This window comes from Ambystoma mexicanum, chromosome 8 (assembly GCF_040938575.1).
Source record: "Ambystoma mexicanum isolate Mex_15411 chromosome 8, UKY_AmexF1_1, whole genome shotgun sequence".
Taxonomy (NCBI): domain Eukaryota; kingdom Metazoa; phylum Chordata; class Amphibia; order Caudata; family Ambystomatidae; genus Ambystoma; species Ambystoma mexicanum.
In genome coordinates this window covers 332,431,371-332,449,626 of record NC_090929.1, presented here as the reverse complement: position 1 = coordinate 332,449,626, position 18,256 = coordinate 332,431,371, and the positions used below count along the sequence as shown (strand labels likewise).

The window sequence follows — 18,256 nt, the reverse complement described above, 5'->3', positions numbered from 1 at the left end:
CCAGTGGAGAGATTTCAGGGCTGGAGAGATACAGACCTTGGGCTTGAGGCCAAGGATAAGTCTTGCAGTCCTGTTCTGGATTAGTTGCAGAGGGCAGAGAGTAGAGGAAGGCAGATTGAGAAAGAGGTTGTTGCATTAGACCAGCCTAGAGAGAACCAGGGTTCTGTAGACAGCACGCTTCTGGGGGCAAGTGAGAAAAAGAAGAATACCTCTGAGGAGGTGTAGCTGGTAGTGGGCCTTCTTGGCAAGGTCCGTGATGTGAGGAGAGAAGGAGAAAGTGGAATCGAAGATGACACCAAGGTTTTTTGCCTCACAGGAAGGTGAAGGAAGAAGGCCCAAAGAGGGCGGCTAGAGTGAGAGAGGTAAAGCAGGATCAGGGGTACCCATGAGAAGGATCTCCGTTTTACTGGCATTAAGGCAGAGATCGTTGGAGGCGCACCAATCCTGAATCACAGATAGACAGTCAGGAATGAGCGAGAGAGGAGAGGAGGTTGAAAGAGAGTGTCATCTGCATAACATTGAAAGTTAGAGGAGAAGGTAGAGAACAGAGCGCGGCCAGACATTTCTTTTCCTATTTTCTTTCTGGCCCCTTCCCCCGTCCATTCCTAAGAGAATAAATATGTATGGCACAGCTGAAAGGGTAAAAGCAACCTAGGTATTCCTCAATTTAACTAAGGACAAGCTTCCCTCACGCACACACACACACACACACACAGCACAGGCACGACCTGGACAGCTGTAGTAGTGCTGGGGTGAGCACTTGAATAGCTCCATGACGCATTAGTGCAGCCCCGGGTGACCTGTAATCCCTTCCATCTCCCCATGCAAGACTGACCACAGGAGGTCCTGCAGCCCACAGCTGTCAGTAGCAGGTAATTAGGGACGGGGAAGGAGTGGGGGCTAAAGGGATAAGGGATGAGTACTGGATGGAGGCTCATAGAAACTGAAGCAGAAAGGACGATGGAAACTGGGAGCACTGGGGAACATTCACTAAACACCAACAATATGATGGTGGGTAAAAAAAAAACAAGAAGAAAACTCTTCTATCTGTAAAGTCAGAGCAGAATCGGCTATTTCAGCTTATAAGAATCACATAACACAGCGCCACCTAGCAGCGATCAGCGTAAGTTGACCTGAAGATCAGAGCCATGCAACAATGACTCATGGGTATGCAACTTAGCTAAAGAGCATTACAGGTAGGAAGGTTGTTGATGGTGTGGTGACACGATTGGAAGAGGAATAAAGCATTGCATGATCAATAGTGCTGCACTCTGCTTGTGTGTCTTAGACATGATCCCGTGTGTGTTTCTCCTTTAGGTGCAAAAGGTGATGCTGGCAATCCGGGAAACTTCGGTAAGATTCCTTCTGAAATGTGTTCGAATATTATTTCTCCAGATCCGGAGGGGACCAGGCTGTATTTACTTCAGAAGACTATTTCTGTGCACCAGTGCTAGAAGTGGACAAGGAGAAGTCCAGTCTCACAAAACACTCTTCTTTTTAAGATGTGCGAGTTATTTTGCCTAAAGCAGATCTACGAAGACAAGTGAGTAGTGTTTATTTGTAATATGTTGCAGGCCTGGTAAGCAGTACATACCTGTCTAGTTAAACGTATTGCTGCCCTGGTTACCCTCCTTTTTTTTATTTTTATTTTTTATTTACTTGTTTAACCCACAAGGTTTTTACAAGAGTTGATTCCATTGTTTGTCCTCTTTGTTTCAGTACTTAGTCTATTTTCCTTTATCGGACACTTTCATTAGAATTAGGTCCATTATTTTGGCTGTGGCCGTTACCCATGCCGTCTTCTGTCCTCCGATAAGTCTTGACCACCATACCTCTTCCTCGAAGATGTGAGCATTGGCCAGGATAGGGGTCAAGTATGCTTGTCTGATGTATTCCACTCCTGGGCACGACATGAGAAGATGTCTCGTCTTTTCGACTTCGTTGGGATTTTTACAGAATCTACATTTGTTGGAGATCACGAGTCCATGAATAGCTAGAATTTCGTTGGTGTGAAGAAGATTAAGGCGAGCTCTCAAGAAGGTGTTCCTCAATTTTCGGTTTGCGTATTTACCCACAAACGGTTGTAGTTCATGTAGCTTTCGGGGTACATATGGAATTTGTGAAGTTAGTTTGTACCTCGCTGCTTGTTCGTATGTCCTGATCCAGTCTATATCATCCATTTTTTATTGAATCCTTTTTGGGTTTTCAATCAGATCTTGGTGAGAGCACTGGATGATCTCTAGTTTAGCTTCTCCATTGGCTGCCCAAAGGTTTAGAACTGAGCAGCACCTCCCCGTCAGCTCTTCTTTGATTTCTACCAATAGCTGGGGGCTGTTTTCCATCATATTTTTCCGAAAAAGCATTGTGGAATTTCTTTCGACCACCGATTGTAGGGACAGTTGACTCAACTCCCGCCTTATTAGGGGTATCAGTGTCGAGGTTGGTAGGTTCAGCACTTTCTGCCAGAAGTTGCTTTCGAGTATGCACCAGATCTTCTTTGGTAGCCCTGGCATTGCTTCTGCGCCATATGTGAGAGATGGAACAACCTTCGCCTTATAAAAGTTTATAACAGGAGTTAGAGAAAATCGGCCAAACTTCTTATCGATTGCTTTGGCTTGGGATATTAGGCTCTTCGTTTTGTTTTGGAGGTGGTTTTGCATGGCATTTTCATGTTGGGAGTTGTCGATCATAATGCCCAAGTACTTGAAGTCCGTGACCTTCTTGATTCGTTCTCCTTCAAGCTGCCAAACAAAGTTGTCCGCTTTCCCTTTTCCTCTACCAGAGTATTTTGGTTTTTCATTTGTTTATTTCTAGATGGTTTTCTGCTGCGTACTTTGCGAAATTTGTAAGCTGTCTCTGTAAACCTACAGCGGTTTGATCAAGAAGGATTATGTCATCCGCATATAGGATTCTTGATATTTTGGTCTGGCCAAGCTGTGGGGGGAAGGCTTTCCTCACCCTTTCCTCTGTTCCACCCCATGTGGGCATCCTTGTTTCACCCCATGATTAGTGGTTATTTCTTCGGACAAGAGCCCTTGATGGTTTAGGCGGACTTGTATCCTGGTGTTAGTGTGGAGTGCCCTGATGGGTTGTAGTTATTCAGCCGGACATTTCAATTTTTTTAGTTTCTCCCACAGTCTTGCTCTGTCTACCTGATCGAAAGCCTGACTCAGGTCGATAAAGGCCATGAAGATTCGATTTCCTCCTGCCGTGGTTTTGCTCTTTAGAATGCTTAAAGTTAGTATATTAGTGTTAGTTCCTGCGTTTTTCTTGAACCCAGACTGGAATGGGTCCTCGCAGGGAGCTTTTCTTGAACATGATTGGAATTTACGTAACAGCAGTGACCCGTAGAGTTTTCCGATGACGTCCAAGAGTGCTATTGGATGGAAGTTTTTAGGAACGCCTCTTTTCCCCTTTTTGAAGATCGGAACTACTACTGCGGTCATCCAGGAGTTTGGTAGTGTCTTGGTTTTTGTTAGTCTTTGAAAAACTTGGTTGATAAACAGAGACCATCCTGCTGGATGCTGCTTCAGATGAAGATTTGACAACCCGTCTGGTCCTGGAGCATGTGAGTTTTTGAGTTTTTTCAGGATATCCAAGATGTCCTGTCTATCGTGGAGATCCACCCAGGGCGATGTGTCTTGTTCCTGCGGGCTTGATGAAGTCCCAAGTGGGTCGTAGAAGAGGCTTTTATAGTGTTTTGACCAAGTGTCTTCGGCGATGCTATGTATTAGCGAGTCGGTGGTAGTTTGTTCGGTAGCACTTATCAGATCCCAAAATTTGTGGGTGTTTTTGCTGCAAACGGCCCTCAGCATGTCCTCCGAGTCCTTTTGATATAAGGCCAGGAAATAGGATTTTAGCCAGGTCTTATAAAGCTTGAGTCTGTCCATTAGTGCTTTTTTGTTTGCCTCTGTGCTATTCTTGGCAAATGCTCTTTTTAGTTTTCTTAGGGGCCGTCTTTTTGCGACCAGTGTTTGGTCGTAATTGTGGATGGGTTTCTTTGTGGCCGTGCACGTGCTGTGTTTAGGTTTTTTGAAAACGTTAAGCAGGCAGCCGTAATCTGGCTGGGGATTTGGTACTCTCGATGTTTCTAACTGGATGTAGTTGTTGGTCAGAGAGATGATGTTATTCGCACCCAGTGAGAGACGATTTCCCTTTTGATTTGCAACCAAATTTGAGTTGGGAATGACTTTTCCCGTCTGGAGAGAATGCCACGTTATCGTCAGTAGATTGTGATCACTTGCCGAAGTTTTAAGAATGTTAAAGGAGTCATTGATTTCCAACATCGGGGTGGAGGCAAAAATATGATCGATTGTGGCCGAGGAGTTCCGCCTTCCCAAGATGGTGTACTGTTGGTTCGAGGGTAGGTTGAATCTAGGTCGAAAAGGTCTCTAGAATTCATTAGGCAGATCCAAGCTTTCCAAAGCCGCTCAGCTAAAGTCCTCGGAAAGGATTGAGTTTTTTTGGTGCAGACTGTGTTTAAATCACCACAGATTATTAGCTTGGTTTCTTCATGATCAATATGAACTCGATCAATTTCTTCCGCTATCATCTCCAGGTAGTCGTTGTCCGGGATGGCCTCTGGGTTCCAATAGGTGTTCATAATTGTGACCGAAACAGTCACTAGCTTCTCTTTTCCGTAGTTCCAGTGTGTCCACTTCACTTGGGCAGTTAGTAGGAATAGCATAGATGTCAGGATTTTTGTCCTTTTCATTCCTCTCCCTGAACGTACAGCAGTTAGTAGGCCTGAGGATGGCCGCCTTTTGATTCCTTTTTTGGCATGTGCGAGCGCTAGGTTGAAGCCGTCTATGATGGGCTTTTCAGTGAGCCACTTCTCCTGAAGACACAGAATTTCGAAGGAGTCCAAGTTCACGTCTCCCGGGACCATAAGGTGGGAGAACCCTTGCGTGTTCCATGAACCAAGTCTGGAGGTTGTTCGTCGAGTTGATGGATCAGCTGGTTGGACGTTCTTGAGTTGCTTTTTCCTTTGGGAGGCCAAGGATTTCAGGAGCCAGGCCCATAGGTTCTGCAGGGGGTTGGATTTTTCCTTTTCTATCGGTTGTGTAGAAACTACGTCGACATCCTGCGTAAATGTTCTCTTTATTGCTGTCATAGGACCAGATGGTCTTCGTCCGCTTTCCTTGATAGCCTCTTAGTTTTTTTCTTTGTTTTGTTTCAAAGTGTATTCAAGTCTTTTTTCCTGGTTTGATCGAATTTCGTTGCCTCTTACCTCTTCGGGCCTTCTCACCATGTGCGTTTCGATTTGTTCTTCCACGTTGGCCAATCGACAGCGCGTGTTTTGTCTGTTTTCCTATGGGGACCTGTTGCGGCTAGTATTTTCTTTTCTTGTTACAGGGCTTGAATAGATGTTATCTTTCCTGTATGCTTCTTGAGATGGTTGATATCTTGGCTCTTCAATTTCTCTCAGTTCGTAGCCAAGTTCCCGAAGATTTCTTGTGGCGTCCCATAACCTCTGTTTTACTGTTTTAGAGATTATGTACAGGTAGGTGGTCGCTTTTCTTCCTTCGTGACTTGGTTCTACTAGTTTTAAGTAGCTTGGTTCCACTGACCTGAGATTCGGTATCTTGTGGAACAGATCCATAACTGTTCTTCTGTTGAGAATGACATCATTTTTGTTTTCATGCATTTGGTCCAATTTGAAAGCCGGATTTGGAATCATCTCATTTTGACGACTGGGTTTTGGGGCACCTCTGCTTCCCTTTCCCACGTTCTGTTGGAGACTGCCTTCTCTGTCGCCCTTGTGGGGATCTTGTTTCTTCGTGAGGTCTACTTGACAGTTTCCTGGGACTGTGATTTAGAGACCTCTGTGCTTTAGAGTAGTAGTGTCATTGCAGTCTTTCTGGGGGGATCGCCTGTTCATTGCGTATTTGTCGATCAGATCCCCATTTTTAAATTTTGGTCATCTTTTTGCAGCGTTCCTCCAAGGTCAAAAAGGGGGATTCATCTTTTACGTCCCCGGTGGTTCCAGTTGACGGTGGTACTTGGTTCTGTGCGTTAGACTTGGCCGGGGGCAGTGTCTCATTAGGTATCACCACTGGCGAGTCATCAGAATGTTGGCTCAGATTTGCCAGGGCTTCTTCCATCAAAAGATCTTCTGTCGATCTTTATGTGTTCAGTGTGCTCCTCCAAATAAATACAGGCCTCTGGATTTCTCCCCTTTGCAGGTTTGGACTCAGTATTGCTCGATTGATTACTTGTCTCTAAGGTTGAGGTCAACCCTGATTTTGTGAGTTGCTTTGTAGCGGTCTCTTTTCCAATGTTGGTAGGCGGAAGACCAGTTGTTTCCCTCTTCCTGATGTTTCTGGTTGAGTGGATTTCTGTTCTGAAAAAATGGAGAACTCTTTGTTTAACTTTAGTTCTTTTCCCTTTGTTTTAGGTTTTACTGGGTCTGCTTCCCGTACTGACTCGTCTCCTTCCCATACGCAGTTTGATGGTCGCTTTGTTTCTTGGTGTCCAGATCTATTGCTTCTGTCTTTCTCCATACTTGAGTGGCTGTTTATTTTTTCCGAACTTGTCGGTTTTTTGTTTTGTTTTTGTAAAAGGCTGGCAGGCGGATGATCGTCTCTTCCATCGTATGTCAGAGAGCAGAACGACACTTGGTTGGATTTGTTCCAGTCTCTTATTGTCTGACACCCCGTCTCTTGGGTGGTAGTTGAGGTTTCTTGCCTTTGATCTTCAGCGTCTCTTTGATCTTTAGCAGTTTGTGCCTTAAGTGCTTGCTTTTCCATAGCAGCAATGTAGCCCTCCAGGTATAGGAGTTTGGAGTGCATCATTGCTGAGATGGTTCTGTGGTCTGTTAGAGTGTCGTTAATCGATTCCTAGAGTTTTGTGCAAGGGGCGAGGGTCACAGTCACGGCTGACATGATTGTCAGAATGTCCAGTTTTTTCTTTGGCGAATCGGCTTGTGTGGACTCTGGAAGTTTGCTGAGCCTGCGTGCTCTCAAAGGCATTTCCGGTAATTCGCTGTGTCTTCTACCTCTCAGGAGAGTTGGAGTAATGTGTGTCGAAGAATCTTTTTTATGGTTTCTTGCCCGTGGGGGCGTTTTGCTTGTGTGGGCCAAATCTACTTCTTCTTCTTGATCGGTAGAGTGGTCTGTGGGCTTAGGATTTGTTCCCTGGTCTTGGTCCAAAGTGGAATCCGGGTGGTGCTGACTACTCAGCCTTTTTCCCTCTTCTGGGCTTGGGTCTGAGGTCGCTCTTGATAGTTTTTCTCCCCCAGATTCTGGTAAAGATGGTTGGAGATTTGCTGATGTGACTGATTTGTTCAGGGGTGGCTTTTGGTGCAATGGGGAAGCCAAAGTGCCACTAGGCATCTCTTTATCCAGAGATGCGGTGGCGCCATCAGTGTGCTGTTTTTCTTGCATTGCTTCGAGATCTCTTATCGATGGCTCTGGGTTTTTGAGTTTTTCTTTCGTTAATTTTGGATCAGTGGTGATGTCCATCTGTCTTGGTTTGGTCTGTTGCGGCTGAGCAGGCAGGTTTGGAGTTGTTTCCGTCGCGTTGTGATCCTCTGCATGTAGCTCCGAGCTGAACTCAACTTCCAGCATTTCACTGTCACTAATTTCACAGATCTTATCATATTTTCTTTTGCATTGTTTCCCAAAGAAGTCTTTTAAGGTGTAGGTTAGAGCGGATTTAGTTCCCACAATTTTAGCAGTATCCTTCGGTTTTAGTCATTTCCTGGTTAAGCGTTTGATTGGCTGTTTTTTGTAGTTTGTAGAAGTAGTAGGTTCCTCGCCCTTTTTTGGAGAACCAACTATGTGTATGGTTGCTCCACGTGGCTGGGTGGCCCGTGAAGTTTTGATCTTTTGGGATCTTTTACTTCTCTTGGCGCAGGGTCCTTCCCCCTTAGTTAAGGATGGTATTTCTGTTGGTGAGCAGATTGAAATGCTATAATTGCTACTCTGGACGTCCGAGTCTTCCCATTCCTCATTCGGGTCTGCTGTGTTGGTCGCAGATAAGCTCCCCTGTGCACAAGCTTTGGATTGTGCTGGCAGCGCTTTCCAGTTGTTTGGAATTTGATGCATGTCTATGCTCACAGTAAGTGGCTTGGAATGCTGAAAGCACCCTTCTTGCGTGTTATTCGGGGCTTCGGCAAACTGGCTGTTTTCAAGTATGGGGATATTTGTCCTTTCATTAGAACTCAAAGCGTCGTCCTTAGTCGAAAGATCTCCTGCTGTACCAGGCTCAGCTTGACCCTCCAGAGGCTCCCACCTGGTCTCCTCCTCCGTGTCCACACAGGCGCTATTTCCCGTTGAGACTTGCTGTGCTGCTTTGGCCACTCCCCCCCTTCCTCGGCTCTGCACCGTTCCTTCCCCGAGAGACAGCAGAGAGTTGGCGACCGGAGGGAGAGAGAGTGAGCACGGGGTGCCAGCAGTCGGCAGACCAGACCCAGCCACCGCGGACGGTGGTAAGTCTAAGGTGTTCGGGGGGGGGGGGCAGGCAGGCATTCTGGGTGACAGGGGCTGTCTCTGTTGCCGACATAAGCCGGTGTGGTTTTGTCGGATTTCATGCCTCGAGCCTCCGGGAGGGCTGCTGTAGCTGATTTCGGTCGTGAGAAGGCTGCGTAGACGCTTTCAGGGTGACTGGCCGACCAGACATGCCGGGGGCCACGAAGCTGACACCTGTGGGTCTCCGAGCAGCCTGGTCCGGGTCGAAGAGATCTTCAGAGCCCTCCGACCTGGTGTGTGCACGGGCGGGTTTTTCCTTACCGCTAGATGGCTTCTTCTTTTCATCAGTGCATAGGCGCAGGGTCCTTAACCTCTGCCCTCCTTCCTGTGCAGCGGGTCTAAGCAGAGGGCAGTCCATAGTACCCATAGCAGCCATAGACTGCCTAGACTGCTACTCTGCCGCTACTCTGCGGCCCCTCCGCGGTGAAGTGGGGTATTAGTAGGCAAGCTCCACCTCCACTGTAAAGGCTGTAGAAAGACTGCAAACTGAAGAAAGAAGAGCTGCAGTCACTGCCTAGACTGCTACTCTGCCGCTACTCTGCGGCCGCTCCGCGGTGAAGTGGGGTATTAGTAGGCAAGCTCCATCTCCACTGTAAAGGCTGTAGAAAGACTGCAACCTGAAGAAAGAGTAGTTGCAGTCACTGCCTAGACTGCCACTCTGCCGCTGCTCCGCGGCCGCTCTGCGGTGAAGTGGGGTATTAGTAGGCAAGCTCCACCTCCACTGTAAAGGCTGTAGAAAGACTGCAAACTGAAGAAAGAATAGCTGCAGTCACTGCCTAGACTGCTACTCTGCCGCTACTCCGCGGCCGCTCCGCGGTGAAGTGGGGTATTAGTAGGCAAGCTCCACCTCCACTGTAAAGGCTGTAGAAAGATGCAAACTGAAGAAAGAGTAGCTGCAGTCACTGCCTAGACTGCTACTCTGCCACTACTCCGCCCACCCACCCTTAACTATCTAATCAAATTCATTTCAGTTCTAACGACAAGCGTCCTTATGCCCCATCGCAGTTCTATTAAGAAAGTAAGAATCACCCTCCTTGTATCATTAACACTGTTTGGAATCCTAATGAGAAGTACCCTTTCCTAACTGTCTCCAAAACATGATTGAAGCCCTGATAAGAAGCACAAGTCCACATAACAAGCTCCCTTGCTGTCCCAATAAAAGCATTGCAGTCCTGGTGAGGAATACCCTTACTCCCTCAGTAAAGGCATTGCTGTCCTGCTTAAGGTCCCACTTAAGTATAGCAGTCCTGACGTGAAACACGTACTGTAGTCCTAAAGAGAAGCACCCTTACTATCTCAGTAAAAATATTGTAGTCCTGATGAGAAACTCCCTTACGATCAGAGTAAAACAACAGCAGTCCTATTAAGAAGCATCATCATTGCCCCAGTAGAAGTGCTGCAGTTCTCATGAGCAGACACTTCAGGCAGATGTTATGTTTCTGGATGAATACCACATGTGTCTGTCTACATTGGTGGGCCACATTTGCCCACACCCATGGGCTAGAAGACCTGCTCTTTCAAGACATGAGTTCTGAGATACGATCACAAATTACTCAGTGCTGTCATAATCTTTTTTTATATTTTTTTATTGTGTTATATAGTTTAAACAAAAACTTGAAAACATAAAAGCAGTAAATGTATAGGACAGGATATAGTAAACGAAAATGTAATTCAAACAAATAAAAAAATCCATAATACAATGTATCAAAAAGAAAAAAAAGACAGTGAAACAGTATGTCGGATTACAAAGAGAGTGATGCTGTTCAAACCTATTGATAGGAATCCAAGAAGCTCAGTGATGTGTCCCCCATCCTCCTCTAATCTCCCCAAACATTCACCCCTTCAAGAGCAATGACTGAAACTAGGGAATCATTGTGGGCCACAGTCCCAAAAATCTAACACAAATGAAAAAACACCCAGGAAGCACTTATTTCATTTGCGTTATTTCGAGAAATGCACAGGTCACCTTATTCCCAAACATGACCTGCACATCTCAGGGGGCGGTCCAGCAGTGCAAACAATTGCATACATTAGTTTTGGAATGCATGACCCATGTGGATGCTGCAAGCCCATTTCACGGTGGGCATTTCATAGTGAAAGGCCCTTAAAGAGCCCAACAATGTGAAATATATATCAAAAAAACATTTCTATCTCTTTGTGGGAGATAGGAATGCAAGTGGCATGGCAGAATCTCATACCGCTGCTGTCAGATTTTAAATGAAAAGCATGAAAGGGACAGAAATGATCCTGTCATGCACTGCGCCCCTCACCCCCGTGTCTGTCGCAAACAGGCACAGGGGAGTGTGTTTATTTTCTGTGCATTTTAAAATGCACTCCATTTGTAAATTTGGCATGTGCTTTAAAATGCGCAAAAGGCTCCCTTATTTGCACATTAAGATCCCTTTGTGGATGGTTATGCAGGTGGAGAGGTGCACTGACACGTCCCCTCAGATTCCCCTACCAGAAATAACTAATGTGCTCATGTGATCTAACACGTTAGCTGAGAAATTGTAAAAACGTGTAGTACATTCATTAATTCACTTGTTGCTACTGTACTTGCAGGGTCATCGTGCTTACTATAGCTTGCACCCTCTCCCTGGCTGCTCCCTTTCCCTGTGCTCTGTCACCTGAATCCTTTAAACTCCAGTTAAAGAGCATATCGTGCACGCTTATAACGAAACTACCATGCAATCATTCTGACCTGACCAGCATTTCTTTTTTCACACAGGTGGGGAGGAGCTGGATGACATCCACTGCAAGAGAGGTACATATTTTTAGAAGATGGCAGACACAGATTAAGACACTGTCTAAATGTAATCTAAAGCTTTTCATATCGCACTTCGCTTGGAAGACTGAGTTCCTTGCAAACAATTAAACTCTTGGCGTACATCGTGCCAAGAAAGAAATTCCCTCCATTTGGATGTAATTTACACCTGAAAATGGTATTTCCAAAGACTGTCGGAAAATGTGCTTCGTTTGTACCTCATACACGAAAAGGGCCAATTTACACCAAAACACTGTGCTCTATCATGAGCTAACTTCATCCAGAATAATTTACTTGGTCAGACATAAAGTACTTTTGTCAATTGTGTAAATGTTTTCCTGTCACTCCAAAATATGTTCTTCTAAATATCAATTCTCACTCCAAACATCCCACACATTTACATACACTTCGCACTTCACAGCCAACATTTGGACTTAATTGTGACTTCTGAAAATGGTCCCCTTGGATTAATGTGTGTGAGAATGATTGTTACTGCATGTTGAAACGTGAGGTTCTCCGCAGTATTAGTTTACTACCCTACGAGCGGGAACATGTGGGTTTCAGATATACTGCATACGAAACGCCAGCATATCAGCGTGGCACGTTTTGTCATCCAGAAAAATATGCCTTTCCATTCCCGTTCATAGAATGGACATGGACGTAGCACCTTAGTGGTTCACAGCACTTATTTGCCATATACAATAACCCATTGTACCGTGCATACATGGCATTCTAGGGTAATGAAGTTGAGAAATTGGGCGTACGCGATGCCCACACATTCCCTGGTTTGAAGGTTCTCCAGAAAATTTCTGGCCCTTGGGTGAAGCTGCTTAGCGCATCCCTTCATTTAAGGGACACACATTTCAATATGCTGCTAGGTTTAAGGTTATCACTACCTTTTGGGAAGAAGTAAAAATGTGTGTTGATCCTATGTAGATTTCCGAATCATATTCTTGCATCATTTAGCAGATGCAGCATTCCCTAGGATACATCATTTAAATACATCAATAGCATGATCACCTCGCTCATATTTGGAAGTGATCAGTGGTAATTTCGAGATTTAAGAAGGGGGACAAACGTGACCCCATGAATTAGCAACCAATATTGACCTTTAAGATATGCTAGAACAGCATATGTGATGCCGGGAACAGCTGTTACTAAAGAATTGAGTAAAATAAATGTGGCACTTTGGTGTTGGGAGAAAACACAGAGAGTTGTTTTAAACTCACTGTGGTTTGGTGAGTCTGGATGTGAGAGACCAAGGTAAAGCACACTGCAATAGTCAAGCCTCAGTGAGAGCAGAATATTGCCTGACAGCGTTTGAGCATTAGGGGAGAAAGATGAAAGACCCTATAAAATAATTCGAATTGATAGGGCCCTGCTTTTGGTGCCATGGAAGATTATGAAGTCAGAGAAAAATGGCACACATTTCTTGACCCCTTGTTATCGGCTGAGGGCAAAAGTTCCGACACAGGGGTCAATAGTCAGCTGATCAGAGATGATATGTATATGCTGAAAGGAGAACTTCAGTTTTCCCCTTTAAGCTTGAGTCAGTTTGTGCACATCCATCTGTCCACAGCCATTCAAGACGACTTCAAACTGTCCATATCCTGCTGGTTGTGCTCATGCAGCCATAGAATAATCTGTGTTTCAGTAGCTAAGGTGTAAAAGCAAAGATCGAAGGAGCCCACTAGATCTGTCAGGGAGAAATCTATGGAGTAAACAGTAGTGGCCAAGCCCTGCCAAACGCAAGAAGTTAGAGAGATTTCCTTCACGTTCAAAGGGACACAATGCCACCCATTGTGATGTTAGACATTCGAATATTGTACCCTGGTGGTCGAGTTGATAGACAATTAAGGTGAAATCGATGGTTGCCCATCTCAAACACTGTCAACTGGACAAAAACGGCAGCATCACTTGCGTCTGCCAGGCATCCAAGATCGTCCAGGGACCCCGATACAGCCTGGGTACCCATGGCTGGTTAAAGGTTGGCACACCTGATGTGTAATAGTTGGCGTTTCTCAGGAAAGTTTGGGTCGCAACTATTGATTCTAATAATTTTCTTAAGCACAGCGACTGCGAAATTGGCTGAACGATTGACGCTACATTCGGATCTACGAAGTGTTTCTTAATGGATGGTTTAATCAATAGCTTTTAAAGTTCTTTGGGTACAGGTCAGATGGAAGGGAGATTTGAGTGTGTAGCAACAATCATCCCGGATGGATCACAATGCTGATCTATTTCTTTATCGTAGCAGGACACACATCGTGTGTAACACCAGAGTCTGTGCTGGACTGACGCATCTACTTTAACTGGAGATCCCATAATAGTTCAAATTTGCTAAAAGGCAGAATAGTTCTTTCTTTGAGTGACAAATATTTTTTCAGCAAACATAGATTAATAAGAGGCCCTGTCATGTCTTAGTGTGTTTATTTTCTGTAAGAACAACATGGCAAGAGAAAGACCTTATACCAGATGTAAACTAAGTGTGTTAGGCGTTCATTTTATGTTTATTTTATTGTTTAAAGCACGGGCCTAGCTAGGGGCGCACTGTACAAAGTGTGCTTGCAAGCAATTGGGCTGCCATCTTTTAACAGTAGCACAGCACTGAGTTGCTTCCTGTACGTTCATTGGGATTCGTACTTGGTCAGAAATGTTTTTAAGACAACCTTGACATTTTATGAATACAAGTAAAGCTACACAATTGTGGGCATATCCCTCCTCCCGTGCCACCGGGAACTGAACATTAGCTGGTCTTGGAGCATTTTATACATGGGTAAGTTGCACAACTGTGCATAACTTACTCCAAAACATACGCCAATAGGGAAAGTGTAGATCCTTTTTTTGAATCACTCATAGGTCCTGCTGTCAATTCCGACTGACATACCCATGAGTAAGTTAATATTTTTTCGATGGGAAAGACAAGCTTATTCCTTTGTAAAAGACTTTGGGAATTGGCCCCTCAATTGGTGTGTCCTGGGATGACGTAGCAAGCAGATGGACATTATTCAGGTGCCTTCTGAGGTCAAGCGGCATTCACTGAAACAGACTGCCTGTGATATTCAAGCTTAGTCTCCTGCAGACATAGAAATGGGTATTTAGTGATTATATTGAATCCAAAACAACTGATGGAAAAATAACGAGTGAAAAAATAACGAATGAAAAAATATCTAATTTTGAAAAAAACTAAAAATGGGGTTGTGAGAGGGAATAGTGTTTTTGGCGGTGGGTGAAAAGTAGTATTATTTTAAAAAAGGGGAGCTTTTGGGGGGAGAACCCCCCCAAAACAACGAAAAATGAATTAGTTATTTTGGAATTTGTTATTTTACATTCATTATTTTTTCATTAGTTATTATTTCATTAGTTATAATTACATGTAACCATAGAAATGTGCAGAAGACGTAAAGACAACCTGTCTTGCATCTGGCACAAGATGAGGCACCTGCCTTAGGCGTGTGCCGGCGCTGTGTCTATTTATTCCTCAACACTGATTCAGATGGAGGTCCTGCTTCCTTCCGAAATGTCATCCCCAGACGAAATCCATTGCTTCCAAAAGGGAAGAGATGATATCAAAAAGAACCTTGCATTTGAATAACAGGAAGCACAGGAAGATAGTGGTAGTTCCATAAGGTCACAAAAGAGAATACGGTGGTCTGTATGGGGCGACAGCAAACATAGCAGCGACTTCCAGTCACATGCAATCGAGCGCTGAACCTGTGAGCGTTGTCTTGTGGGTCTTCTATCTGCACAAACTAAAAGATGGTCTCAAAATCGGCATGGTTCGAAGCATAACATCAACCGAGGTTTGGTGCTGCAAAAAGGAAATTACAAGCTGCTGCCTAGGGCGGAACATACATACCGGCAGTATTATGCCCCCATAGATATAAAAGCTTATACAATTGAAATGCAAGGGCTGCCAGAAAGGCACTTTGTATGGGATTGCATAATTCCTTGCACTGACAATTCATAAATATGGACATGAAATCACTGGACCAAGTGGTAACCGCACATCAAAACCCCAGGATTTAATGCCGAGGTCCTCAGCTGGTGCTGCTTTGTTCATAAAGAGACAGAGGAGATCAGGGATTGGATTTGGACATCAGCCATCACATCAATAGTGAATAGTTTCAAATTGTGCTTACATTCTAGGAAATGCCGTCCCTTAGGTCAGTAGAATTGCAGGGGTTGTAGTCTAATGTAAGCACATGCATGGGTGTTTAATCTTTTTAAAAGATTTTTTAATCTGCTACTTTTGGCTTTTCTCTGTTCTCAAATCAAAGTGGCGCTGGCTACATCATTTCAGAACCAGTACTAAAAGCTTTTGCTTTTATCAATATTTGTTCAATTTAGGAATATTTCATTGGTGAGATCAAGAGCTAGTGATGGTTTCCACTGGGATAATCAAAAAACCCTGCACCAATAGGTGTGTTTTAAAATGTGTTTTTTCCCTGGCTGCCATTGAAGTTGGCATGCTTTAGTGTCAGTGAATCTGCACCCGCCATTGTGCCTGCTTCTGACACAGTCTAATATTGAGGGCTTTAACATTACCACACCTTGCCTGCATAGGCCAAAATGTGAGCTGTGCCTGGTAAAGGAAAAGGTGTGTCTAAATGACTTCATCAGTCTACATCACTGATTGGATGTTTCATTTACGGACCTGAGCACAGTTGAGATGTGATGGGCTTTACTCCCGAATGGGTATAACTCTGGGCATACTGTCCTAGAGGGAATAGGGTGTTACCACCATTTTCACAAACTGACCTCTGGGGAAACCATAGAGGGAACCGGGGACCTCTGGGGCCAGGATAATCCACCAGCAATGTGATGCCTAACATGGAGTCAGTATGTGGAGGGTCCACAGAGATCCTCCAGTCAACCCTCGGGATCCCCTTAGTCATCTGCTCTGCATCCATCCAGAGAAGAAAAAATACATAAACTCCCCCACCAGGAGACTTATTTCATGAGAACTAAGAGAAAAAGTCAAATGTCACTATTATTTGAGAGTAACAGCGTTAAAGTGAAACATGTGTGACTCAGCCTCAGGAAAAGTCTACTCATATGCATTTTATACAGGAGAGTTCATCTTTGGCTCTTTTTTCAAATCCATAAATAGAGCTTTGAGCCGGCACATTCGGATGCACAAGCCTCAATGTGGATCATGATGCGAAGCTCATTAAAAACCCTGGAACATCCAATAAAGAAGCACAGACAAAGCAATCCGGGGGGGGGGAGGGGCACAAGCATTTATCCAGCAGCCATGATTCTAAAACAGTGGACAGGTTTCCTAAGCCCTTGCATTGCGAGGGCTGGGTCACAGGGTCAAATTACCTTGTCTGGAAAAGCACACACCCTCAATATAAGTGCTAAAACAGAATCTACACTTGGGGAGATGATGACACCCTAAGGCGTGCATCAATCACATGACCATAGCTTAATGATATGTTATGTTAGGAAAATGTATCGCTCACTACCACCTGACGGCATCTTGGCGCAAGGACTGGGATCAGTAACAGGCCGCTACGGTGACCCAAGAATAGCAAAGTTTTCAGGACTTTCCTGAATTGAAGATGATTTGCCATGGCTCTAAGACTCGAGAGCAGTCCATTCCATAGTCTACTGGTAGCATATCAAAATGCCCGCCCTCCTACACGGACCCAGTCACCTTTGGACAGCCACTAATTTGGCATCTCCTGAACGCAGTGGTCTGCCAGAGACATAGGGAAGAAACTTGTCCTGCAAATACTCAGGTCCCTCTTTGAAAAAGGCATGATGTACTAAACACAAAGCCTTTAATTGAATCCTCTGTGCTACTGGAAGCCAGTGGAGTGCCCGGAGTACTGGGCTTATGTGAGCTCCACAAGGAGACGCAGTAGCCACCCTGGCCGCCAAGTTCTGCAACACTGCAAGCGGTGCACCAGCCCCAACGGTTGCGCCAGGTAAACTGCCCTACTATAGTCGATCTGACTAGTAATCAGGGAGGACACCACTAAAGGCCGCAAATGTTCAGGCAGAAAAGGCAAGACACGGCGCAGAACACTAAGAAAGAAATGACTACTCTTACAAATTGCACTAACCTGCGGTGACATTGATAGATCAGATGATAATAGAACCTCTAAATTGGAAACCACTTTCACCAGAGTGGGAAAATCACCCAAAGTTGAAGGCCAGAAAGAACCCGACCATTCAGCAGCAACCAGAGAGGAACCCACCACCAAGACTTCAATCTTGTCCCCATTCAGCTTCAGCCAGTTCGCACTCATCGAATTTCCTACTGCCGACAAACACTCCTGAAATTCGATGGACACTGTGCCCGGATCCTGATCTGAATGGATCAGGATCTGAGTGTTGTCGGCATAGGAATAGCAACGGAAACCATAGGAACGGATGAGGCGAATCAGCGGCTGAATATAGATATTAAAAAGCATAGGGAACAAGGCCGATCCCTGGGGGACCACACAGCATAGAACCTCAGAAGGAGAAAGAAAAGGAGGTAAAGAGATAGATCGCCCCCTATCAGCGAGAAAGGATGCAAAACTAGCTCAGGAGGGAAATTAAATCACCCACAATCATCATATTTACATAATCAGCTTGGAGAGCTGCAACCAAGTCCAAGAACGGATGTAAAAATGAGGCATGGGGACCAGGGGGACAATACACAATAAGAACATGCCAGGAATTATAGAAGTAGCCTTCCCATTTGCTTTCTCATTCAAACAATTAATAGCCAAGCCAAACTTTAAACAGAGATAGAAACAGCCATACTCTGAGGGAGGTCTGATGGTGTTGGCATGAGAGGAGCACGAAAAGCAGAGGGAGAGTTCAGAAAGTGACCAAGCCAAGGAGGACATGTTTTGAGATAGCTGAGGAATAGGAAGTGATAAAGCACAGTAGACCACAATGTAGAAGATCTCAGGATTGTAGGATTGAATAGAGGAAAGAGACTGCTGGAGGACATGACCCACATACTGGCACAAGGTAGATGATACTAAAGAGTGGAAAAGTAATCTGCTGGGGGTCCTAT

General features: G+C 44.9%; 1 protein-coding gene across 1 annotated transcript in view; it reads left to right on the top strand.

Moving 5' to 3' along the window:
- The window catches only part of LOC138471899 (ficolin-1-like), a 499,560-nt gene that overhangs the window by 139,052 nt on the left and 342,252 nt on the right, over positions 1-18,256 (top strand). Inside the window, exons 5-6 of the mRNA XM_069609760.1 lie at positions 1,318-1,353; positions 11,200-11,235. Of these exons, the coding sequence (XP_069465861.1) occupies positions 1,318-1,353; positions 11,200-11,235 (72 nt within the window). The remainder of the gene's footprint in view (positions 1-1,317; positions 1,354-11,199; positions 11,236-18,256) is intronic.